The sequence below is a fragment of the Caretta caretta genome, chromosome 25, assembly GCF_965140235.1.
Source record: "Caretta caretta isolate rCarCar2 chromosome 25, rCarCar1.hap1, whole genome shotgun sequence".
Taxonomy (NCBI): Eukaryota; Metazoa; Chordata; order Testudines; family Cheloniidae; genus Caretta; species Caretta caretta.
In genome coordinates, this window is record NC_134230.1 from 12268324 (window position 1) to 12292859 (window position 24536).

Below are 24536 nucleotides of genomic sequence, written 5' to 3' on the forward strand. Positions count from 1 at the left end.
TAAGAACAAGTCCCCTTTATCCATCAAGCTTCTCCAGCTGAGAGACAAGCCCCTTCCCTAGGTCCCCGGATCACAACTCGTCATGGGGCGTTTTCGCTACAATCACTAATTTGGACAGTTCGGAACGGAACTTGCCTTCTTTGTGAGCCACTGGAATGAGAGAAAACACACAACAGGGAGTAAATGGACAATGAAGCATCAACTATTAGAACCCCCGCTTCCTTCCAAGAGATCGAGGGGGCAAATCAAAAACTGAACTGCACTGATCACCTTCTACGATGTGGAGTGCATTTGCAGCATTTCTGAAATGCAGCCACCATGGGCGCATGTGGCCACCAGGGACTTTTCTTGCAGCCACAGCCTCCTGGACTGTTATTGGAGGGTAGGGAAGTAGAGACCCCTCCCTGTTGCTCCAAGATGCACCACCTTGGTGTTGGTTGCTGGGGCTGCCAGCAGGGGTTAGGCCCTGCTCCCCCTGTGGAGACATCTGGGGCATAATGCTGGAGGACCAGGCAGCTGGTGAGTTCCCCACCTTCTCAGGAGTGATGGGGTTCAGACTTTAGGCTTCAGCTCTGGGGTGGCAGGACAGAGAGGCAGCAGGCTCTGGCCACAGGGCTTCGGGCTCCCCCCGCTGCCTCTCCCAACCCTTCCATCCAGAGCTTAAGTAAGTCTGCTGTGAAAAGCGATACTTGTATGCTTGTTAATACCACTTTTCATAACAGACTTACTAGCTAGCAATAAATAAATTACAATGATTTGGACATGGCTATGGGCATATTTATTTGTTTTTTCCTAAAGCTAATTAAGTATTTTCGGGGAAGCCACCAGGAAGAGTTGGTGGCCACACACTGAGGCCACCAAAAAACTTGCCCTGAGAACCCCCCGCACTAGAGGCTTATTAATAAAGTCATTGTCCCCCCTGCACTTACATAGCGTGGTAACACCTATGGGATCCAGGAAGGGATCAGGGCCCCACTTTGTTACGTGCTGTACAGCCAAGCACCAAAAAGACAGTTCCTACCCCAAAGAGCTCAGGATCCATCGTTACCATTAACACACCACCTGTGATTCAGAATCATCCAGGGCCCAGGTGCCTTTTCCCATCAGTCTCCTATTGGACTGCCAAGCTCCAGCAGTAGATTAAAATATATCTTAACCATCAGCTGGGTAGTGTATGTAGTTTTTCCATACTTCTGTTGCCTATTTGCAACAGAATGCCTTTTCCCCAGGATATACAGAGATCTCTCGTGTTGGATAAGTAACCTAATTGCCCTCACGAGTCCCTCTGACACTCTGCTCTTTAGATAGCTACATACCTGTGGTTTCGGTGATTTCAAATTCCTCCGCCTTTAAGGGGATATCGCTCTGTCCACCCGTTGCAGCTTGGGACTGAAATGGGAACAAATAAATTTTGCCATATGAGCTAATCCAGAGAGCTTCCATGTTAAACAAAACAATCAACTGGCTTCACTGCCAAAGATTGCTTTGGCTCCTGTAGCTTGTAACAACGAGGGTCAAGGGATTAAATCAGCAAAGGAAATTTAAAGGCCAATCTCTGGGAATTTGTCCTAGTTCCTATTGAATTTATTTCCCTGGGGAGGTGCTGGGAAGGCTCATCATGTGAGACATTTAGAACTGCATAGGGCAAAGCATTGCAGAATAGCAGGCAGGGGACAATGCTGCACTGGCCAGGAGTACGGTGTGAGGAATGGACTGGACCATGGGGGTCATAAACAGGTTCCATGGGGTTATATGCACCCTTCCTTTCTTAATGGCTACATAAAATGTGGGGGAGGAGGAGAAAACGTTGTTTCTGTTGGAACATGGGTTTGCAGTATTGAAGAAGCTGTGAACCACAGAAGTAGAAAGTCTTCTCTCTCTCATTTCTGTGGTTCTCTATAAACCTTTTGTATCTTTTAACGGGTCCAACATATGCTTTACCCACTGCACAATGAATGTTGTATGGATTGGGCCAAAACTCCCCTCTTCTCCGCTGCCACCCCCCCGCCAAGTATCCCATAGCAGCATTGCTTCTGAACTACTGACAAGAGTAGCAACCGGTGTCCATAAAGCCAGCAACTAGTCAAAAACTTTCAGGGAGCAGGTACTCTATGCTGCACGAGGGTCCCTTTGTAGCCACGTTTCTGACCAGAACCATGGTTTAATTCAGTGCACAACTGAGCAATGATTTCATTGTACGCATTTAATACTACAGCTGTCTGAACATTCCGATTTATAGCCCGTCTCCCATATGCCCATTCAAAGTAATCAGGTGGGACTTACATAAGCCATGCCATACTCTATTTTTGCTCCTTTCACTTCAGCTTTAAACTGGGTAAAGAAGAGATAAGACTTTCCCTGAGGCCTGAAAAGGAAGAGCAAAATCTTTGACTTTGAAAGAGGGAAAAGGTTATCCAGAAGGCACAGAATAGGAGTGTGCTGCCGGCCCGGCAATTAGAACATCACTGCCACTCAGGGAAATCAGGATCTGAATTTCGTCCCCTGGCTTCCCCAGCTAGTGGGTGGAAGCATTACAGACATCGTGCTCAGGCGAGGGAGGAGGTGAAGTGTATCTCTCTTACTGGCCAACAGGGGTGGGAAGAAATGCTCTGAAAGAAAGCAGGTCTCTGCTGTGGGCTGGGTGTCCCTGTTGTGAATTGGCCCGGCCCAAGAAAAGACAGAGGTGCAGGGAGAGCATGCGTAGCGATCACAGGGTGTACTGTTCCTTCAGGAACGTACCTCACCTTTCTCCTGTACTTCCGCCTAGTGAGGAAAGGCTAGGAGACGGCAGGGTTTACAAACTGCTGCCAGGATAAGGAGACTGCTGGAAGCCTGAAGATTCCTCTGGGGGCAAAAGCCCGCTAATAATGTGCACAAGGGTCTAGCCTGAATCCAGCTAGGCTAATCTGTGACCAGGGACTCCAAGTCTGGTGATTCTGCAAACCAGCTATTACTGTATTCATTTAATTGGGACAGTGCTCTCCAGGAGTGCCTCAGCACACTAGGGAGGGACTGTGAAGGGGAAAGACCACCTAGCATGAAAGCGTGTGATGGTTTATCTACACCCTGAATCCTGGCTGCCAACTAAGTCTGAGGGCTTGTCTACACTTGAACGCTTCAGTGTAGACACTACCTATGCCGATGGGAGGGGTTCTCCTACTGGCGAAGGTAATCCTCCCCTCCAAGAGCTAGGTCGACAAAAGAATTCTTCCGTCGGCCTAGCGCTGTCTGCACTGAGGGTTAGGTCAGCACAGCTAAGTTGTGATGGGGTGTAGATTTTTCACACCCCTGAGCGATGTAGCTGGGTCAACCTAGCTTTTTAGTGGAGACCAGGCCTCAGTGTAGAAGATCCCAGCTGCGGCATGAGGAGGGACACGCCACCCAACAAAGGAAAGGGGCAGCAATTTGGAGTTGAAACTGAGCCCTAACAGATCCAAACATATTCCCAAACGACCCAAAAGCCTCAGATCTCTGCAGGAGAGTGCAAAGTGGGGCAGAGTCTACCAAACAGAGAGTCTCTCTGGAGAACTGAATACTGAGAGCAGAGGGGATTCAAAGGACCAGGTACAGAGAACACGGCATATTCTTAAATGACTCAACACACCTCCACACTGAACAGGAGAAGAGTTTGTCATCTTCACTGACTCCAATGCTCATCTGCCATTGCTGTGGAGAGAAAAGGTCTGAACAGTATATCTTGGTAGCATTTACAGTCATGCCCAATGCAATGATGCTAGCTACGCACATCACAAGCCTCCCCAGATACAACTGACACTCCCGGGGAGGGATCTCATGAGAAAGACCAAGACTGGAAACTTAAAGTCACATTCTTCATATTGTGGCTTTATTGCATGAGGAGGGAAAGCTTGAGAAGGGCAGAATATGATTCTCAAACGAAGGGTAGTGCCTAATTTGTGCCAGGGCTTGCTTGAGCCCAGGGGCCTCTAGGCTTGGCAGTTCAGAGCCCTGGCATTGGCAATTCAGGGATTAGCAATTCAGAGTCCTGGCACCTCTTGGATAGGCGCATCAGTTATGTAAGTAAAAAAATTTCTTGAGCCCCGGCACCTCTTTCATTACAAATTTTGCATTGATAAAGGGTGATTTGTTAAAACTGCACACACACAGTTAAACACCGTTTGCCACTTAACTACCTGTGGCTCTTTTTAATACTTCACTTCTAGTGGGTGGATCACAGGGGACCCCTTTCCTCTAGCTCCGCTTCTTGCCAGTATCAATAAAAGAGTGGAGCAGCAGCAGCCCCCCCATGCCCCACCTTAGAAAAGCCATAACCCCATTCATGTTACAGGAAGAGGGTCAGAGGCGGACCCTTCTCCAGAGGAAACTGCCACAAGAATCTAAACTCATTTTGTTCTGTGTTTGTACAGCCCCTAGCACAATGGGGCCATGATCCACGCCTGGGCCTCCTATGTACTATTGCAATACAAGGAATAATAAAGTCTTCAAGCATCTTTAAGAACAGAAAGCCTGCTGGTTGTTTGCACACACATTTTCCCAGTACCAGTAAGGGGTTTGAAAATGCCACGCTCTTCTAGAGAGACACCCGCAAAAAAGCAAAACTAACCACAAAGCTATATAAGCTTTCCAGTTATCCAGGACTTGCTAAACACAGCCTTATTGTAGCACACACAGACTTCATCCACAGGTGAGGTTGACACAGGTGATTCTCTTTTGCAGACATGCAGTGTTTCCAACTCTCATGGTATTTGTTTGATTTTTTAAAGCCCCAGCTCCTTGAGTCAGGGGATTACAAGAGACTCTTGTAACCAAATTTCTAGCCCTAGTGGTTGTGGAGAAAAGCTTGAATACACGAATCCTAAAGGCACAACAATCAGAAGGCAATGGAAAAGACCCAACACTTATTAATTTAAGTCATTCATTATTTTTGCGGGGGGGAGGGGGGTATCTCAAGACGTTTAAACACTTTGGGTTGCTGTGGTAGCAACAGAGGTCTTTATAAAATCATTTCTATGCACAGAAAGAGAGATGCAACTGTTCCTTATTCTTACACTGCAAGGTCTAGGAATCTAAATATACTAATGTTCTCCAGAGACCCAGAAAAATGGTGAACAGAGTGATTAGATACAATCATCCTACATACAGACCTCTTGAGAGGTTTCTTATTCGACTTTCTTGGAGCCTCTGCACCTGTGTTTCTTAAGCAAAGTGCTCAAATAACTCACCTCATTAGTCCCTCCCTGAGAAGCGTATGTGAACGTGCAGGTGTGATCCCCCTTGAAAACAGCAGAGAAAAGTCAGTTGTCTTTCTGAAACAGGTCACGATATGGTACTAGCTACTTGCTGAGCATATGCACTTTGCCTGGCATTGCACAGAACATATGTAACCTGGAAAAGCGGGGGGGAATTTAGGTTTTGATTTGCCAAAAGCCCTTAAATTTTCTCTCCAAAGATGAGGAAGGGGTGAAGTGCTCACAATTCCCCCAAAACATGGCTAAATATCTTGTTTCCTATATGCACAGGATCAAGTTTATTTGGGTTCATGCAGCAAGGCCCCTGCTTGGGTAAGCTACCTGGAGTAAGGTTACCAACTTTCTAATCACACAAAACCGAACAAACCCGCCCCGCCCCGCCCCTTCTCTGAGGCTACGCCCCACCCCGTTCACTCCACCCCCCCCTCCATTGCTCACTCTTCCCCACCCTCACTCACTTTCACCAGGGTGGGGCGGGCGTTTGGGGGGCAGGAAGGGGTGAGGGATCCAGCTGGGGATGCAGGCTGTCACATGGGGCCAGGGATGAGGGGTTTGGGGTGTGGGGGGCTCTGTGCTGGGGCCGAGGGGTTTGGAGCACGGGAGGGGGTGTGAGCTCTAGGGTGAGGCTGGGGATGAGGAGTTTGGGGTGCAGGCTGGGCTAGGGGGTTGGGATGCAGGGGGGTGAAGGTTCCAGCTGAGGGTGGGGACAGTGATGAGGGGTTTGGGGTGCAGGAGGAGGCTCCTGGCTTGGCCAGGGGGTTGGGGTGTGGTGTCCCAGCGGCACTTACTGCAGCTCTGAGGAAGTGGCTACCAGGTCCTTGTGGCCTCTAGGTGCATGGGCAGCCACTCCAGGTGCCTTCATGCCCACATGCGCCACCCCCCGCTGCTCCCATTGGTCGTGGTTCCCAGCCAGGGGGAGCTGCGGAGCCGGCCCTGGGGCAGTGCGCAGAGCTTCCCTGGGCGCCCCAGTGCCTAGGGGATGCAGGGACCTGGCGACGGCTTCCAGGAGCAGCGCAGAGCCAGGGCAGGTAGGAAGCCCGCCTTAGCCCCAGGCCCCCGCTGCACCGCCAACCGGACTTTTAATGGAGCCGCCAGGGCATAGGCGCCGACTCTGTGGATGCTCCGGGGCTGGAGCACCCACGGGGAAAATTTGGTGGGTGCTCTGCACTCACCAGCAGCTCCCCACCCCAGCTCATCTCTGCCTCCTCCCCTGACCACACCGTCGCATCCTGCTTCTCCCTCCCTCCCTCGCAGTGCTTGCGCCGTGAAACAGCTGTTTTGCGCGGCAAGCGCTGGGAGGGAGAGGGGAGGAGGAGGAACGTGGGGCACTCGGGGAAGAGGCGGGGCCGGGGCGGGGATTTGGGGAGGGGTCCAACAGGGACAGGGAGGGGGCGGAGCAGTGGGGACGCAAGCGCCCACCGGCGCCAAGGGAAGTTGGCGCCTGCGCGCCAGGGTCCTTTCTCGACCGGGCGTTCCAGTCGAAAACCAGACGCCCGGGAACCCTTAGCCTGGAGGCCGCACTTGACTGGCGCGGCCCTTCCCTCATGCAGCCTCCAGTGCAGCCTGGCGACGGGGGTGGGGGGCGCAGTCTCTGCAGGGCTCAGATGCAGGACACTTGTGGGTCACTGGGGGTTGGCAGGGGTCCAGTCACAGACACCGCAGCGCCCTCCTGGGGACACGTGGGGGGGGGGACCTCATAGGAACCCTCTGTCCTGAAAACCTGGGGGGGGGGCCCACAGGACCCCAGGCCTTTGGTGGGGGCTGGGTGTGTATGGGGGGGGGGTTACCTCTTCCTATGGAAAGGGATACAGGTGAATAGGGCCCTACCCCCAAAAAACCACTGGGGAGGGGCCCATGGAGCGACCCTCCCCCCCAGTAACTCGGGGAGGGGCTCCAGACTGCCGCGTGGGGGCGGGGCTACAGGCCCGGTGCCCCGCCCCCCGGCTCAGGACCGCCCCCCCCCGGCGCCTGCCCCCGCCAGGAGCCGCTTGGCCGGAAGCGGCCCGGACCCGGCCACATTGAGACCCGCCCTGTTTCCCAGTGCCGCGTCATCACCCCTCCCGCCCTGGCTCTCAGCCAATCAAAGTGGCGGGACGTTTGAGCGACGTGCGGCTCAGCCAATCCGGGAGGGGGATACTGCGCCCTCCCCCCTCACCAGGCTCCGGGAGAAGGAATGGACCATCCCGCCGGGCCGCACGTCGAACTCGGCCGTGCTGGGCCCCTCTTCGGCCGCGGCGAACAGGAGGAGAACGGGGACTAGCCCGGCCCAGAGCCGCCTGGCGCCTGCTCCGCTGGGCGCCGCCATCTTGGAAGAGAAGCTTCCGTACGGCGAGGCGGAGGGGTCAATTCAGAACGAGGCCGAGCCGGCCCACGTGAGGCGCATCCCCAGGCGGCCATCTTGGATGTGGGCAGAGGTACCTGGCGGGTAGATTAACCCTTTGGGGACTCTACTCCCTAGAGCCCTCAGGGCAGCAAGGGGGGGAGGCCGGCCCCCCGCCTTGCCATGAGCCAGCGTGGTGTGGGGGAATAGTGCGTGCACGAGGGCGCTTCACTTGCACGAGGGCAATGGCCCAGTGCGTGCACAAGGGCGCTTCACTTGCACGAGGGCAATGGCCCAGTGCGTGCACGAGGGCGCTTCACTTGCACGAGGGCAATGGCCCAGTGCGTGCACGAGGGCGCTTGCACGAGGGAGGCGGTGTTTGCACAGTGGAGGCCCAGCGCACTGTTTGCAGAGCGGGGCAGGGGGGGCTGGCTTTGCACGGGGGCGTGCGGGGGCGGTTCTGCGGCCGCCGTGGCCTTTCGTAGCCGCACACGGGAAGGAGCGGCGCGGCGGGGGTGCCGCCCGGGCACCGCGCAGGGCTCGTGGGGACGACGTTCGCCAGGCGTGCGGCAGCTTCTCTTCGCAGAGGTAGAGCTGTGGCGCCGGCGGTTTCCTTCTGCCAGGGCGCCGGCTTTCTCCCCTGGCGCTGCCCGGAGCGGGTTCGCAGAGCCGCCGACCTGTGGCACTGGGCAGTGGCGAGGTGATCAGTGGTGACCTTACCCCAGCAACGCCACTCATGAATGCATCCGGTGCCGTGAGCTGCAGCTCAGGAAAGCTCGCGCTCAAATAAATTGGTTAGTCTCGAAGGTGCCACGAGTCCTCCTCTTCTGGTCGGAATGGCACGTGCATCACCATTGCCACGGTGCCCTTCTGGAGCAGTAGCAACGTGGCAAGGGGCCTGCGGAGGAGTTGAGGATTGAATGGGTGAGATAATATCTTCTGCTGGACAAACAGACGTCCAGTAACGGGTGTTACCTCCCCCATCTTGTCTTTCTAATATCCTGGGACCAGCATGGCTACAACAACACTGGATCGAATGCATCCTTTTCACCCCCTACGGTCACTATGTTGCCCGCACACCATAGGAGAAGCTTGTACTGCTGCTCGCTGCCCACGTTTTATAAAGAGAGGGTTTCATTCTCCAGGGCTGTCAAATAGGCCAGCACTAAATTAGTCCTGCCAGCCCCATACCATAAAATAAAACATCTCCTCTTCCCTCCGTAGGATGACCAGACAGCAAGTATGGAAAATCGGGACAGAGTGTGGAGGGTAATAGGTGCCCATATAAGAAAATGCCCCGAATATCGGGACTATCCCTATAAAATCGGGACATCTGGTCACCTTATCCCTCCATCTCTTTCAGGTCAGTGTCCATTGGGTCTGGCTCATATGCTCATGCAACGACCTTAAGCAGCCCAGGCCCCCCTACTAAAAATGAGGGACTGGCTGCTCCTTGACAGAGGTGCTGCGGAGAGCCAGCTCTCCTGCCTGTAAGCGCAGAAATCAATCTAACTGTTTCTGAAGCTGGCTATGAAATGCTTGATTTATACCATAAGTACAGCTTGCGATTTCATAGAGCGAGGGGCAAATAAAGCTGAAGGAGCTGCTAATTCTCTCATAAATCTCAGGAGGCTTAGCATGAAGGACACCAGCTGGGTTGAGTGTTGTGTGCTGCAAAGCAACTTGTCAAACCAGGCTTCCAAGGCACAGGGCAGCTTCGGTGCAGCGTCCTGAGAATAGGCTAGAATAGCTACAGCAGTAACAAGGCTCATTTAGCAGAATTCTGGACACACACACAGATTTGAACAGTCTCAGGCACGAAGCACCAGTCTTGCTGGCTTCTCTGGCCTTCCCTGGCACGGGCCTCCCCTGGGAGCCTCCCTCCCAGACTCTAGCTTTCAGCTGAGAGCTTTAGTCCTCACACACAGCCACCTGCTGCCTCGGTAACAAGTAAGGAATACAGCCTAGAAGGGCGGGAGTGATGGGAAAGGGGTCCAAGCACATGAGACCTCACTGTGGGGCTCAAAGGGCTTTACAAACAGAAAGCCTCCCACCACGGCAGGGCATTTGGTTGGTATTATCATCCACCTGCCATGGATGGTGTCAAGGTTCCTTCCCCACTCTGACCTCTAGGGTACAGATGTGGGGACCTGCATGAAAACCCCCTAAGCTTATTTTTACCAGCTTAGGTTAAAACTTTCCCAAGGTATAAACTATTTTACCTTTTGCCCTTGTACTTTATTGCTGCCACCACCAAACGTCTAATAGATATATAACCGGCAAAGAGCCCGCTTGGAAACGTCCTTCCCCCCCCCACCCCAAAAATCCTCCCCAAACCCTACACCCCCTTTCCTGGAGAAGGCTTGATAAAAATCCTCACCAATTTGCATAGGTGAACACAGACCCAAACCCTTGGATCTCAAGAACAATGAAAAAACAATCAGGTTCTTAAAAGAAGAATTTTAATAGAAGAAAAAGTAAAAGAATCACCTCTGTAAAATCAGGATGGTAAATACCTTACAGGGTAATTAGATTCAAAACATAGAGAATCCCTTTAGGCAAAACCTTAAGTTACAAAAAGACACAAAAACAGGAATCTACATTCCATTCAGCACAGCTTATTTTCTCAGCCATTTAAAGAAAACAGAATCTAATGCATATCTAGCTAGATTACTTACTAAATTCTAAGACTCCATTCCTGTTCTGACCCCGACAAAAGCATCACACAGACAGAGAGAGCCTTTGTTTCTCCCCCCCCTCCAGCTTTGAAAGTATCTTGTCTCCTCATTGGTCATTTGGTCAGGTGCCAGCGAGGTTATCCTAGCTTCTTAACCCTTTACAGATGGGGAAACTGAGGTACAGAAATGGGACGTGACCAGCCCCAATAGTGCTCTCTTCTCATGCTTCCCAGTTCTAACCACTGGGCAGTACTCCCCTTTTGCTTTACTCAAACATTACCGTTGTTGGGTAATGGTCATTTTGATAGTCCCGTGGTTTTTTTTGCAAATACCAAATAAAATGAAAAAACAAGATGTAAAATAAAACAAAAACTCCCCTGCAGTGGCAGCTACAGCCTGTGAGGTTGAGCCTGGGGACCTAGTGCACGGGGTGGCTGGACGGTGGGAGATGGCTGGGCCAAATTTGAGTGAGTAGCATTGCAAGCTGGCACACAGGGCCAAAGAGTATGGGGTGGGCTTGCATTGCAAACCCCCTTCCCCAGCCCCAGCTTCCTACTCCACTGGGGCCAGGACCTGACCCTCCTCCAGCTGGAGAAAATGAAACAACACAAAATTCCCCATAAAAATAAAATGAAAAATTTATATAGAGAATTTGATGGGGTTCTAATCAGTTTCCTTCTCCCTGGCATCATCATATCTGAATAAAGGGGGCTGGAGAGCAAATGTAATGGGAGCTATTTATATTGCTTTTTGCCTTGTTCCTGTTTGGCTGTTATGTAAATACATCTCTTCAGGACAGTAAGCTCTGCGGTCCTGGACAGTGCCTGCGCATAGCCAGTGCTTAGATAATACAGACTCAGGTTACGGGCACTTCTATACTTTCCCGTCATCTTCTTTGTGGTTTTGTTGGCAGCCAGTTTGGCACGGTCTCCACGGGCTTTTGGGCTTTAGCTAAAGAGGAAAATGGGATCGAATGGCTAAGGGAACTTGTAAGGTGCATAGAAAGCTCCTGTGGAGAAGCATCTTTAATCATCTTTCAAACCCACAAGGAGACTGGTTTTCACACTGACAGGAAAACATTCTTTATTTTATGACTCCGTTGGACAGAGCACGAAGCCTCGTTCAGCAATGCTGCAGCGTGACCAGAACATGACTTACCCAGGCTTGCAAGAGCAATTTGCTGCACAACTTTTAATCGCTTCTAAAGCTAAGTAAATCGCAGCTAAGAAACAGCCCAGAAATCGCTGCTGGGAGCAAAAAAGAATCTCCCTGCTGAAGACGAAGATCAAGTCATTTAGACTGTGGGAAGAAAAAAAAACAACCCCATGCAGTATGTGAGGTCTTCTGCCATGCAGGCCTAGGGCAGGAGGAAAACCCAGCTCTGGCTACAAGATGGGATAGCTTGCTTGATTGGCCACACCACAGTGATTGTCGGCTCCTTTTGCCAGCCGGATGTAACCTTTTTCGCCCCATTGCTCAGACCAGCTGCGGGAAGATAAAGTGAAGAGAGCGTGAAAGAATCTCTGTGGGAGCTGAAGGAAGTTTGAACATTGTAATGAGAGAGAAAAGTTGTCCCAATATGCGGGAGCAGTGGTTTTCAAACTGCGGGTGGCGACCCAGTACTGGGTTGTGGAATGGAAGGCGCCGCGTTAAAAGTCCCGTTGGCGGGAGTGCCCGACTAAGGCAGGCTAATCTCTACCTGTTCTGACAACACGCTGCGCCCTGGAAGCAGTCAGCAGCCCCCCCCACCCCCCCCAGGCCGGGGGGCCACAGGGCTCCATGCACCGCCCGAGCACTGGCTCCAGACTCCCAATGTCTGAGAAGCCTGCCTTTGCACCCCCGCTGCGCCGCTGCCCAGGAGCCACCTGAGGTAAACCCACGCCCCAATCCCCTGCCCCAGCCCTAAGCCTCACCCCAAACCCCTCATCCCCAGCCCCACTCAGAGCCTGCACCCCCAGCCCAGAGCCCCGACCCCCTCCTGCACTCCGACCCCTAGCCCTGAGCCCCCCTCAACCCCAGAGTCCCCTCCTGCACCCCAAACCTGTCATCCCTGGCCCCACCCAAACCCAGAGCCTGCTCCCACACCCTGAACCCGTCATCCCCGGTTCCGCTGGGTCGCGGGCATCAACAATTTTCGCCAGAAAAAAAAAGTTTGAAAACCTCCGTGCTAGAGGCCAGCTTCAAGGATGCTTTGAGCATCTGCCTAACCCAGCTGTATGTTGGCTGATCCCAGGTTCTCCAGATCATCCACTGAAGGGACCAAATGCTGCAGTGGGGTGCTGTCCACTGGCTCATCCCCTCTGCCTTAGATCACAAGTAGAGTAACCTGGCAGCCTCAGCGGAGCCGTTTCTCCAGAATACCCCTCCGTCAGCGAGCAAGCTCGGCCTTCTCATTTCAGGAGCCGCCAGGGAGAGGGTGGGGAAAGTAGCCACATGGCAGTGCTAGATGGGGGAGGCTTGCTCAGTGCTCGCTCCACGTACGCCTGGCTCCTGGCAGCTGCTTAGATCTTTCATTTTGAGACAGCAAAAATCCAAAGACAGGCCCAGGGCGAGACAGATCTCTGGGGTGGGGGTGCATGAGTGCCCATCCCGAGGCCACGGGAATGCATGTGGTTCGGGAGCAGGGTGAAGGGTTGCGAGTTCCCATGTGTGCACCTGCATGCTGGGGGGTGGGATTGAGTTGGCATAGAGTGTCCTGCAGTGGGGGAGTTTACGTGTGTGTGCACTTGCATTCTGAGGGGAGTGTGCACATCTTGGGGGTGGGGGGGGGTGTTTTGATGTGTGTACACATACAGTTGGGGGCTGGGGAGGAAGTGTGGGGGGGGTGCATTTTCACAGTGGGCATGGGTCAGAGGCAGCTTTGGATGCAGCGACAGACATGAGTGTGCCTCGGGGAGAGTTCTCTCGCTTGGCTACTCCCCCTCACCTGTTCTTTAGGATCCAGTAGGCAGCGCTCGTCCCATTCTCCTGGGATATGCCATAGCCCACAGCCAGCATCCCATGGTTCACGGTGTGGCTGCACTCGCTGTCAGCGAAGACTCCTGGGGAGAGCAAAGCCAGAGTGAGATGAGCTGTCGGGGTCTCTCCCTCTCGGAGCAGAAGCAGACCCTGCGGGGAGGTCCCAGCGGATCGGAAGGAAAAGCTCCCCCAGGGCATTGGATTGAAGCCCCTAGAGCAGCACAGAGCTGTCCTTTGTCCCTGCCGGCTGTAAGATAGCAGGCTCCGCTGTGGAACGGGGTAATAAAGTGCCCCCTGGGAGATGAGCTGTGACAGACCCAGTAATTCCAGATGGGAGCCCGGACAGCTCAGTGAAAAAGCCCCGAGCCGAAGTGCTGGAATCCCGTGTCCCATTCTGGTCTGCACAGAAGGACGTCGATAAATTGGAGAGGGCTCAGAGCAGAGCCATCACGACGATCAAAGAATCTGGGCTCATCTCCAGCTGTTCTACCGTAGCGCTTAGCGAAGACGCTCCCTGTGTCAGTGGGAGAGTTTCTCCCGTCAGGGTAGGTGCTCCACCTCCCTGAGAAGCAGTAGCTCTGTCGACCGGAGACGGCCTCCTGTCGAGGTACTGCTGAATAAACCGGGGGGGTTAGGTTGGTATAACAACATCGCTCAGAAAACATGCCCCATTGTGATTGACTTGAAGAGCTCAGTCTTTTTAGCTTCAAGTGAAGGCTAAGGGGTGACTTATCAGTCTCGAAGTACCTCCATGGGGCATAAATATTTGAGAATGGGCTCTTTAGCAGACAAAGGCCTAACGTGCTCTAATGGCTGGAAGTTGAAGCTAAACAAATTCAGACTGGAAATAAGGGGCAGACTTTTCACAGTGAGGGTAATTAACTACTGGAACAATTTTATCAAGCCTCATGGTGGATTCTCCCTCGTGGGCAATTTTTAAATCAAGGTTTCCTAAAAGATCTGCTGTCTCTAGCAATTAATTCAGGGAAGTCCTACGCCCTGCATTATGCAGGACATCAGACGAGATCGGTAGCTTCCAACCTGTGGTCAGCGGACCCCCGGGAGTCTGCCGACTATACCTACAATTGCCAAAGGGGTCCGCCCCTCCATTCAAAAGGTTAGGGGTCCGCAAATGGAAAAAAGGTTGGAGCCTACTGGGCTAGATTATCCCCGTGATCTCTTCTGGCCAGAGACGCTCTGGGACGCTTGATACCTGACTTGTAGAAGCGGAAGTGGAAAGTGCTGGCGTCCACGGCAATGGAGACCGGGCCCACAGTGGCCACTGCCAGCTCCAGAGCTGTCTCGTTGCCCACCTGGATCTGCATGAGAGAGGTGCAGTTGGCAGCGTTGTCCTGGGGGTTGTAATGGCAGCTGAATTCGTCCTGCAGAGAAAGGAGATGGAACGGGAGCTCGGGCAGCATTCCCTGGAGAAGCCGCTGCCCGCCCCCAAAGGCCATGCTCGCCAACGTTACCCTCTCCAAGTAGGGGTAGTTGAGCTCCGAGTTGATGCCCTTGTTGTCCCGTACGTACTGGAAGGCCCGAGTCATGAAGCCCCCGTGGCACCCGTTGTTCCCCAGACTCCTCGAGCAGTCCATGAGGTTCTGCTCGCTCAGCGACACCAGTTTGCCCGTCTTCTTGAAGACCAAGCCCTCCAGGGCTCCTGTGGCACTGAAAGCCCAGCATGACCCGCAGTGGCCCTGCAGAAAGCAAGGCGGGTAGGTGGAGGGTAGGTTCTAGCTCAGACGTTCTCAGCTGTTTACCCGTATGGCCCTGAGGATGTCCCATGGGCCGCAGCCGGGTGCTGATGGGGCTGCAGGTTGAGAACCACTGTTCTAGCTCAACTGGGAGCTGCTGGGCTCAGTGCAAGAATCCCAGCGGGAGGTTCTCTGGGCTATGTGATGCAGGCCGTCGGCTTAGGTAATCGTCAGGGCCTTACAAGCTCCTGCTTGCTGGAAAGTGGCAGGAGGGAGTCTGAGCCCCAACGCGAGGCCGGGGAACTGGAGCAGAAGCAGCACTAGCAAAGAGCAGCTGGGGTGCTCTGGCTGCCCATCCGTCCTGTTGCAGAACTGGGGGTTGGGGATTTGCAGCGGGGACCCTCACCTCTGGGACTTGTTCCTTCTGGCGGTTGCTGTTAGACAGAGATTCCCACCACCACCTGCTTTTAGAGGTCTCAGCTCCCATCCCAACCCGGCGGGGCATGTGGCCGACGTGAAACAACTGAACCCAACTCCTGCACAGCAGGGTCTGGATCAGACTCAAGCTCCAGGCAAAGGTGCTTGGGGGAGGCGGAGGCAGGGCCCCAGGGGGGCAAAGGCCCATTCCATGGAGCTTCATGAAAACCAGGATAGGCCAAGGGCCTACCACTTCCACGCAGGTTAGCTACTGCCACCCCACCTGCCAGGCTGTCCTCTAGGGTCCCGGGCTGAGCACACATTCCAGAGGGGCCGCAAAGGGCGCCCGGAGCCTCCATCCGTCAGCCCAGGAAACCACAGGCAGCGACGCTGCTCTGATGGGCAGCCAGGCCCACCTGCGGGTTGCCTTGTCCCAGGCTCTGGGGCCAGGAGGTTTCCATGGCTGGCTGAGGGGCTAGGCCCCGAGCAGGGAGCTCTCTGCTCCAGCACCCACCTGGTTTTTCACGGGGGTAACGTAGCCCTTTGCGCGCCAGTCCACCTCCTTGGGAGTCTCCCGAGCAGCCGATTCCTGGAAGAGAGGCCCCTTCCCGCCGTGCCGCTCAGCTAGGAAACCGTTCAGAAGCTGGTTAAACTCCTCTTCCGTCTGGAGGGGAAGGAAAATTTTAAATCCAGAGAGCACGCGACAGGGAACGCCCGGCCAGCGCCACAGAGAACTCCTGGCCAACAGAGGAGCTGCGTTCTCAGCCTTGCCCCTGGCACCCAACCCCCTTGGGTACAGACGGAGCAGACAGCTGATGATGTTGAGAGAGGGGGACGCAGGCCCATGGGGCGGCCAGGGAGAGCTGCATAGGAGGAGGCTCTTGCACCGCAGCCATGGGTACGGAGGGGGATGGGACGAGGGGAGCGGAGTCACGGGTGGGCATCCTGGGAAGGAGGAAGGCTGGGATCTGCTGGGTCCAGCGAGAAGGGAGGAGTCGTGTGAGGCGGGGGAGAAATGAAGGAGGAGGCTTCGGGTGTGGTCTGACAGGTGCCTCACCCCACAACTAAGTGCCATAAGGTGACCATATGTCCCGATTTTATAGGGACAGTCCCAATTTTTGGGTCTTTCTCTTATATAGGTTCCTATTACCCCCCACCCCGTCCCGATTTTTCACATTTGCTGGCTGGTCACCCTAAAGTTCCAGGATCTGCGCTGGGGGGCAGGTTACCAGATCCCCGAAGTGGTTCATTTCCAGACGGTAGCTGTGCTTCCCCAGAGACTCCTCCAGGTTGTGGTGCTCGATCCGCCGCAGGTTCTTCTCCCAGACCGCCCTGCGGAAAGCTTCCGCCTCCTGCCAGGGACGGAGCAACAGCTTGCTTATGCTTGGCCGCGGCCCCCACACCCTGTAAGCAAACGTTCTCCATGCACCACAGTTGCTCGCAGGGGCTGAAGTCTGTGGGGAGAGCACATGTCCCCCTCCTCTCCCACACCTGGCTAAGTAGGGCACCCCCTGAGACTACCCTTCCTTTTCCCAGCTCCATTAGCACCTGAATCTCTCTATTTCCAGCTGGGAGCAGATGTGCCAAAATCCAGCCTAAGAGGCTGGACCCCTCCTGAGCAGCTGAAACCCCACACCAGCTGGGGGAGCCATGAGGCTTCCCAGAGGGTGGGAGGAGAAGCCAAACCCCTACAGCCATTGAGGTTCGCTCCATCCCCCATCACAACCCAGCGAGGAAGGAAGCAAGAGCTCCCCTACAGGGGTAACTGACATCCCGATTCTACAACCTCCCAGCCAAGCCACCCTGACTCTCCAGGAACTCTTTGCCGGGCCTGGTGGGTGCTGCTCGCTCTCGGGCAGCTGGGTCTAGAAGCTCTGGATTGCGAGAAGGCCTTGCTCGCCACTTTCCTCTCCCTTACCCCCAAATCCTGAAAGCTCAGGCTCTAGCCACTCGGTTTGGTTCAAATGCAGCTGAGCGCGGAAATCGCGCGCCCAGGAAGTGAAGGAGATGGAGTACTTACTTCAGGATACTCCTTAGCATGGAAGGCCTTCCATCCTCGCCAGCCTTCCTCCAGGGCAGGGTCCAGTGCCCCGGACACACCCAGCAGGACCACAAGGGACCCCACCAGCATTGGCCACTGCATCTCTCTCAGGCTGGGTGGGTTAAAACGCACCTGTTAAGAGTTTAATCCTGGCATCTCACCAAGCCAGGGCACGGAGGGGCACAGGAGCCAAGAAGAGCAGCTTGCCTTCAGTTCCCAATTGTAACTCAGGCTATGACGTCCCCTCCCCACCATTGCCAGCAACTTGATGGGGAAACCTCCAAACACAGAGACCTAGGAAATTCATGTAAAAGACCCCTCTCTGCCTGGCAGCTCCAATCCAGCCCAGGGCTGAAATGTGCCATCACCTGAACAGCTGCTGAGCGTCTACCAGGAATCAGTGGGTGGCTCTCAGTCCAGTTTCTAGCTGCTAACACCTCAAAGGTCAGCCATTGCCCATGATATCCTCGATTTCAGCTCAGCTGGGGGGCCGAGGACGGGGCCCAAGCTCCAGGTCTAGCCTGGGGCTATGTCAGCTGGTCCTGCCGAGCCCTGTATTGCATACACGAATCCAGGCTCAGAGCTATCGGCTGGGCCCTTTTTCCTCCCACCAGCTGCAAGGTCGCTGGTCGCACACTGGCCACTTTCCTCCTTCCTCCCACTGTATTCAACAGAGATTTAGAAAATAGAACACAGCAGCAGTCTGAAGATCTGGTTTTCCGGCTCTGCTTCCCGGGCCCTGTGTCTCTGTACAGCCCTGGGTGCCGTCCGCACGGCCACTCTAGGCTCCCTGGGTCAGGGACTGCACTTGCGCCTTGGCTGTCTTCAGGACCGAGCGCACGGCCGGCTCTCACAGATCATATCATGACTCAGATCAACCTGATGGCTGCGTCAGCATCTCTGCGTGAGGACAAAACCCCCAGCCTTTGCCGCTTGGAAATGACTCAGCCTGCGGCTTCCTCCCTGCCAGCAGTGCGGGGCTATTGCAACATGCTGCCGGCGGCCGTACACCTGCCATTGGTGTGCCCTGCGCCCCAGGGGGTCGTCACCATTTTGCAGCCAAGAATTTAGCAAGGTTCAAGGAGGGCTTGGCCTTCTCTGTGCGTAACCAGAAGAACCAGTGGCTCTAGTTAATGCTAACCAGAAGGGAGAGAAACGCTCAGGCTTCAGGGCTCAAACTGCTCTGTATTAGGGGTGAGGGTGAGATTGCCAGGGTGGGACAGGTTATTTCACATTGGCCTACAGCAGAGTTTTTTTGCGCCTTCCCTTGAAGTGTCTGATGCTGGCCATGGTCAGAGCTGGGAGCCTGGACCAGCTGGCCCATGGATCTGACCCAGTCTGGCAATGCCACTACATCTGGCAGTTCTCCCCCAGGCTCACCCCATTTGCGCGAACACCGCCGCACCAGGACAGCCCACTGATGGGCCCCTCCCCAACGCCTGAGATCAACAGGAAATAGGACTCTCCCCAAGTGAGGCACCAGCCAGGCAGGTTTGCTGCAGCCTAGGGGCGGTGGAAGCAGTTGGGGCAGAGGGTGAGCACACCAGCAATGGAAATATTCTAAACTTGGGCACACCTGGGGAGAGGGGTGCAGAGGCAACAGTGGGACCCAGAGAAGTTGGAGCAGGCACGGGGGAGCAGGGGCTGAGACCCAGAGGAGCTGGAACAGGCTGGGAGCAGGTAGGAACCTCTGGGACGCTCTTTCCCCACTCACAGGGAGTTCTGTCCCCCTCTGCTCTTTCCTAACTGCCCCAATAGACTCATAGACTTTAATATCAGAAGGGACCACCATGATTCTCTACTCTGACCTCCTTCCCATTGCAGGCCACAGAATCTCACCCACCCACTCCTGAAATAGACACTCTAATCTCTGGCTGAGTCACTGAAGTCCTCAAATCATGGTTTAAAGACTTCAAGTTACAGAGAATCCATCATTTACACTAGTTTAAACCTGCAAGTGACCAGCACTCCACGCTGCAAAGGAAGGCAAAAAAAACCCAGGGCCTCTGCCAATTTGACCTGGGAGAAAATTCCTTCCCGACTCCAAATATGGTGATCAGTTGGACCCTGAGCTTGTGGGCAAGACCCACCAGCCAAACACCAGGGAAAGAATTCTCTGTCATAATTCAGAGCTCTCCCCAGCTAGTGTCCCATCACCGGCCATTGGAGATATTTGCTGCTAGCAGTCGCAGATCAGTTACATGCCATCATGGGCTGCCCCACCATCCCATCCCCTTCATCAACTTATCAAACTCAGACTCAAAGTCAGTTAGGCTTTTTCTCCCAGTACTCCCCTTGGGAGGCTGTTCCAGAACTTCACTCTGATGGCTAGAAACGGTCTAATTTCAAGACTAAACTTGTTGATGACCAGTTTATAGCCATTTGTTCTTGTGTCCACATGGGCTCTTAACTTAAATAACTCCTCTCCCTCCGTGGTATTTCTCCCTCTGATATATTTGGAGAGAGCAACCACATCTCCCCTCAGCCTTCGTTTGGTTAGGCTAAACAAGCCAAGCTCTTTGAGTCTCCTCTCATAAGGTCAGTTTTCCATTCCTCGGATCATCCTTCTCTGCACTTGTTCCAGTTTGAATTCATCTTAACCATGGGAGACCAGAATTGCACACACTATTCCAGATGCGGTCTCACCAGTGCCTTGTATAATGGTACTAACACGTCCCTGTCGCTACTGAAATACCTCGCCTGATGCATCCTAGGACTGCATTAGCCTTTTTCACAGCCGCATCACACTGACGGCTCATAGTCCTCCTCGGATCAACCAATACCCCCAGCTCTTTCTCCTCCTCTGTCACTTCTAACTAATATGTCCCCTGCTTAGAGCAAAAATTCTTCTTGTTAGTCCCTAAATGCATGACCTTGCACTTTGCACTACTAAATATCATCCCATTTCTGTTACTCCAGTTTACAAAGTCGTCTAGATCATCTTGTACGATATTCCTTCCGGTCCTCCTCAGTATTGGCAATACCTCCCAACTTTCTGTCATCCGCAAATTTTATTAGCACACTCCCCCTTTTTGTGCCAAAGGCAGTAATAAAAATGTTAAATAAAATTGGTCCCAAAACCAATCCCTGAGGAACTCCACTGGTAACCTCCCTCTGACCTGACAATTCACTTTTCAATATGACCCGTTGTTGTCTCCCTTTTAACCAATTCCTTATCCACCTTTCAATTCTCACATTAATCCCCAGCTTCTCCATTGTAACTAATAATTTCCCATGTGGAACTGTACCAAATGCCTTCCTGAAATCTAGGTAGATTAGATCTACTGCATTTCCTTTGTCTAAGACATCAGTTATCTTCTCAAAGAAGGAGATCAGACTGGTCTGGCAAGATCTACATTTTATAAAACCACATTATATTTTATCTCAATTACCATTCAGCTCTATGTCCTTAGCTACTGTCTCTTTCAAAATTTGTTCCAAGACCTTGCAATTGAGGTCAAACTAACAGGCCTGTAGTTTCCAAAATCACTTTTCCCCCCCTTTTCTTAAAAATAGGAACTGTATTAGCATTCTCAAGTCATATGGTACGACCGCCGTGTGTACAGATTCATTAAAAATCCTTGCTACTGGACTTGCAATTCCATGTGCCAGTTCCTTTAATATTCTTGGATAGAGATTATCTGGGCCCCCATTACGGTTTTTGAGTTTGACTTCCACCTCGGATGTGGTCATTTCTACCTCCATATCCTCATTCCCATTAGCCACCCTGCCATTACCCCTAGGCTCCTCATTACCCTTATTAAAACTGAGGCAAAGTATTCTTTTAGGGGTTGGATCATGCCTAGATGATCTTTAATCTCTACCCCCTCCTCAGTGGTTAGTGGGCCCACTTCTTCTTTCCTTGTTTCCTTTTTATTTATATGGTTGTAGAACTTTTTACTATTGGCTTTGATTCCCTTTGCAAGGTCCAGCTTTGCTTTGGCAGCTCTCACTGTATCCCACACTTTCTGACCTTTCCTTGCTCATCCCTCCCATCTTCCATTGCTTGTAGGCTTTCTGCTTCCTCTCAATCACCTGTTTGAGATGTCTGCTCAGCCAGCTTGGTCTGCAACCCTTCCCTACGAATATTTCCCCTTTGCTTGGAACGCAGGCTTCAGAGAGCTTCTGCAGCTTTGACAAAGTAATTCCAAGCCGCCTCCACATTCAGATCCTTGAGTTCTTCAGTCCAGTCCCCTTCCCTAACTAATTCCCTTCATTTTTCCAAGTTAGCCCTTTTGAAATCAAGGCCCCTAGTTGCAGAGCTCTTTTTGTTTATCCTTCCATTTAACGTAAACAGAATTAGCTCATGATCACTCCAGCCAAGGTTGTCCCCTACAACCAGCTCTTCTCTGAGGTCCTCCCTGCTCACCAAAACCAAATCTAAATGGCTCCGCCTCTTGTTGGTTCAGCGCCTATTTGGTGAAGAAAGCTGTCAGCTGTCCCATCCAGGAAAATCTGGGCCCTACTGTTATTAGTAGCACTTATCCTCCACTCTGTATCTAGGCAGTTCAAGTCTCCCATAATCACACAATTCCCAGCAGTGTTTATTTCATTAAAAACATTTAGAAGGTTTCTCTCCATATCCAGAGCAGATCCTGGGGGCTGTAGCACACGCCAGCCGCTAGCCCAGGGGAACCCCCTCTGGTAGCTTTCTTCCCCCAAGTGATTTTGGCCCAGACTTTGTCTAATCGATTCCATCACTTCTCATTTCTGTACAATTTGCCTCATCATTAATACACTTCGCTACCCCGGAGCATCTGTCTCCCATTCTCATCTCCGCCCCTTCTTTCAAACAGCCCCTCGGCACTGCCTCCCTCGTTGTCAGCTCCCTCGCCTTCCACTCCTTCCTGCCCAAGCTGTTTCTGTGAAGCGTCCCAGCAATGACCTTGGTTCTGCTGCACCTCGGGCTTGGATCGGCCTCTCTGGCTGAACTCTAAGGGTATGTCTACACTGCGCGATTCCCAAGGCGAGCAGCCGGACTCACGCTCGCTTAGCTTGAGCTCACAGGTGCAGACATTTGGCGTGGGCAGCGGTTCGGGCGAGCCACCCGGTTTGCCCACTGGGGTCCAAGCTCAGGTGTCTAGGCAGAGCCACACCATCCACCATACTGGTCTCAGTGCTAGATCAGCTTGAGCGAGCACGAGTCTCCCCTCTGCAGTGGCTAGACGCTCCCTGCGCTTCTTGCAAGGACCTGCAGCTTGGTCGGTTACGAAGAGGCTGGGAGTTCAGTATGTGTCCCCTGGGTATTTAGCCCAAGGCTTGCTGCTGCTAACTGGCAAAAGTCACAAGCTGAGTGGTACAGCTCAAGTTGTATTTTTTTTATAATTTCAACAGACAATTTTTAAGGGTTTTTTAATCAATTTAAGCTTTTGTGGCTGTGCAAAATGATAGGGAGGAAATGCTTAAAACCAATTTTTATCTTTTATTTTTCACAGTTGCAGAAAGTTGGGGGGAGGGTCAGGCAATATTGATTTAACAACAGTAGGTGCTGACATTCAACAAGTGAAAGCTTCATAAACCATTAAAACACCCGCTGGCAACATCACCTGTCCAACTATACAAAAAGTCAAGAGCCTTAAATCAAACTCTGAGTTATCAAGCTACTTTGCCTGTCAGTTTCAATCATCATCAGTGGGATTTTTTTTGGTCAGTTTGTGCCTGTGTGATGAAATCATAGAATCATAGAATATCAGGATTGGAAGGGACGACCTCAGGAGGTCATCTAGTGCAACCCCCTGCTCAAAGCAGGACTAATCCCCAAATTTTGCCCCAGATCCCTAAATGGCCCCCTCAAGGATTGAACTCACAACCCTGGGTTTAGTAGGCCAATGCTATCCCTCCCCCTCCCCATCTACGATTACTGACATTTATCGATTTGAAAAAAAATCCAACCCTCCTCATGAGCAAGAGACTAGAAGCATCATGGACAAATATCTCTAGGAAGCTGGTTTTCCTATTGGCCAGAAAGCCAGAGGCCAGCCCAGCCCAAAGACCAAGTTGAAAATTACTGCTGGGAGAAAATGTGTCCACAATATTTTTAAACGGTAGAGTGCTTCCCCTCCCTTCCTGGGCTGTGGCTGCTGAAAACGATTACATGTCCTCCCGCAGCGCTAAGTCGAACCGTTTGTGGGCAGTATGATCGGAGGCAGAAATAGAACGTGTGATGGATAAGGTCAGAGAAACCGAGGGAGGGAAGAGAGAAGGCTGTTGCTTTGTATCAAGGCTTATTGCAAAGCGTGAGTGAACACAGAGCTGTGTGTGATGGATTGAGCCTTGGATTCTCAGCTCAGGGCCTTACCCCCTGGGACTCAGCTCAGGAGAACTGTAGGAAAGGTGTCTAATGCCTAGGGTTACAGGGAGGTAGATCTGACAGTCTCCTCCCTCCAAGCACTTAAGCAGGCAAAGGAGCTGCAAAACCATCCTCCATACAGCTCCCTAATTGGGGCCTCTAGACTTTGTTGCAATATCAGTAAACCTCATTTTACAGAGCGGAAATTGAGGCAGGGTGCCTTGCACTGGGAAGCCTGTGACAGCTCAGAATCCCGCTGTGACTGCGGCTGAAAGACCATCCCCAAAGATCCCTTTACTCCTGTGTCAGCTTCACAGGAACAAGATGATTTCCTCTCCCCTTTCCTCCCAGAGAGCATACAGGGTTGGGCTGGTCAGGGATTCAGCTAGATCTGTCACTTCAGGAAGCTAGCACTTACTAAATAGTTTCGAGCCCTCGTTCTGTGTAAGCGTTGCCGCAGGAGGGTGGAAACAGCAAGCACTATGCCTTAGCTCACCCTTTGGTAAGGTTCTAAATAGTGGACCAGATTCTCCATTTCCCTGGCCCCTGTGCAATCATTTACCCCAAGGCCAAGCAGGTGTAAAATGAATGGAACGGTGGTGTTGATACAGTCATTTACCCCAGGGTCAAGTGTGGATGTGGCATAGGGTGCTGGCTAATCCAGCCCAATCGATGGAATCAGTGCACCTCAGCCAGAAAGAGCTGAAACGGTTTCACCCCGCTGTTGCGGAGCAAGGCCACTCATTCTATAGTTAAGGTTGCAAGGGGCATCTGAAGCCAAGTGTTGGCTGTCAAGCAACTGCATGAGTCAGATCAGCCTTAAAGTTAGAGCAGAGGTAGAATTTCTACAAAATGTTAAGTGTATTGGAGAATAGCATCCTGCCTAACAGCCTAGAAGTAGTTGAAGGGCT

At 52.8% G+C, this 24536-nt stretch overlaps 2 protein-coding genes and 1 long non-coding RNA gene across 5 annotated transcripts in view; 1 reads left to right on the forward strand and 2 right to left on the reverse strand.

The window, feature by feature from the left end:
• Nucleotides 1-7567, reverse strand: MYDGF (myeloid derived growth factor). Its single transcript, XM_048831106.2, has 6 exons — nt 7384-7567; nt 5202-5252; nt 3605-3666; nt 2284-2365; nt 1317-1389; nt 1-150 (listed from the first exon to the last, which is right to left on the reverse strand). The coding sequence occupies exons 1-6, from the start codon at nt 7531-7533 to the stop codon at nt 71-73; spliced, it is 498 nt and encodes a 165-aa protein (XP_048687063.1). The 5' UTR covers nt 7534-7567; the 3' UTR covers nt 1-70.
• LOC125627214 (uncharacterized) overlaps nt 7562-24536 on the forward strand; it is a 19526-nt gene continuing 2551 nt past the window's right edge. Inside the window, exon 1 of one of the 3 annotated variants that reach the window (XR_007353952.2) lies at nt 7562-7642. This is a non-coding gene — a long non-coding RNA (uncharacterized LOC125627214). Of the gene's footprint in view, nt 7643-8842; nt 8912-21902; nt 22276-24536 lie in introns of those variants that run through there. The other 2 variants (XR_012666069.1, XR_012666070.1) reach the window with 2 other exon arrangements.
• The window catches only part of LOC125627210 (procathepsin L), a 16226-nt gene continuing 1681 nt past the window's right edge, over nt 9992-24536 (reverse strand). The window contains exons 2-8 of the mRNA XM_048831102.2: nt 17316-17448; nt 16525-16647; nt 15810-15959; nt 14657-14881; nt 14398-14566; nt 13153-13267; nt 9992-11711 (exon numbers count right to left, since the gene is read on the reverse strand). Of these exons, the coding sequence (XP_048687059.1) occupies nt 11612-11711; nt 13153-13267; nt 14398-14566; nt 14657-14881; nt 15810-15959; nt 16525-16647; nt 17316-17438 (1005 nt within the window). The 5' untranslated portion in view covers nt 17439-17448 and the 3' untranslated portion in view covers nt 9992-11611. The remainder of the gene's footprint in view (nt 11712-13152; nt 13268-14397; nt 14567-14656; nt 14882-15809; nt 15960-16524; nt 16648-17315; nt 17449-24536) is intronic.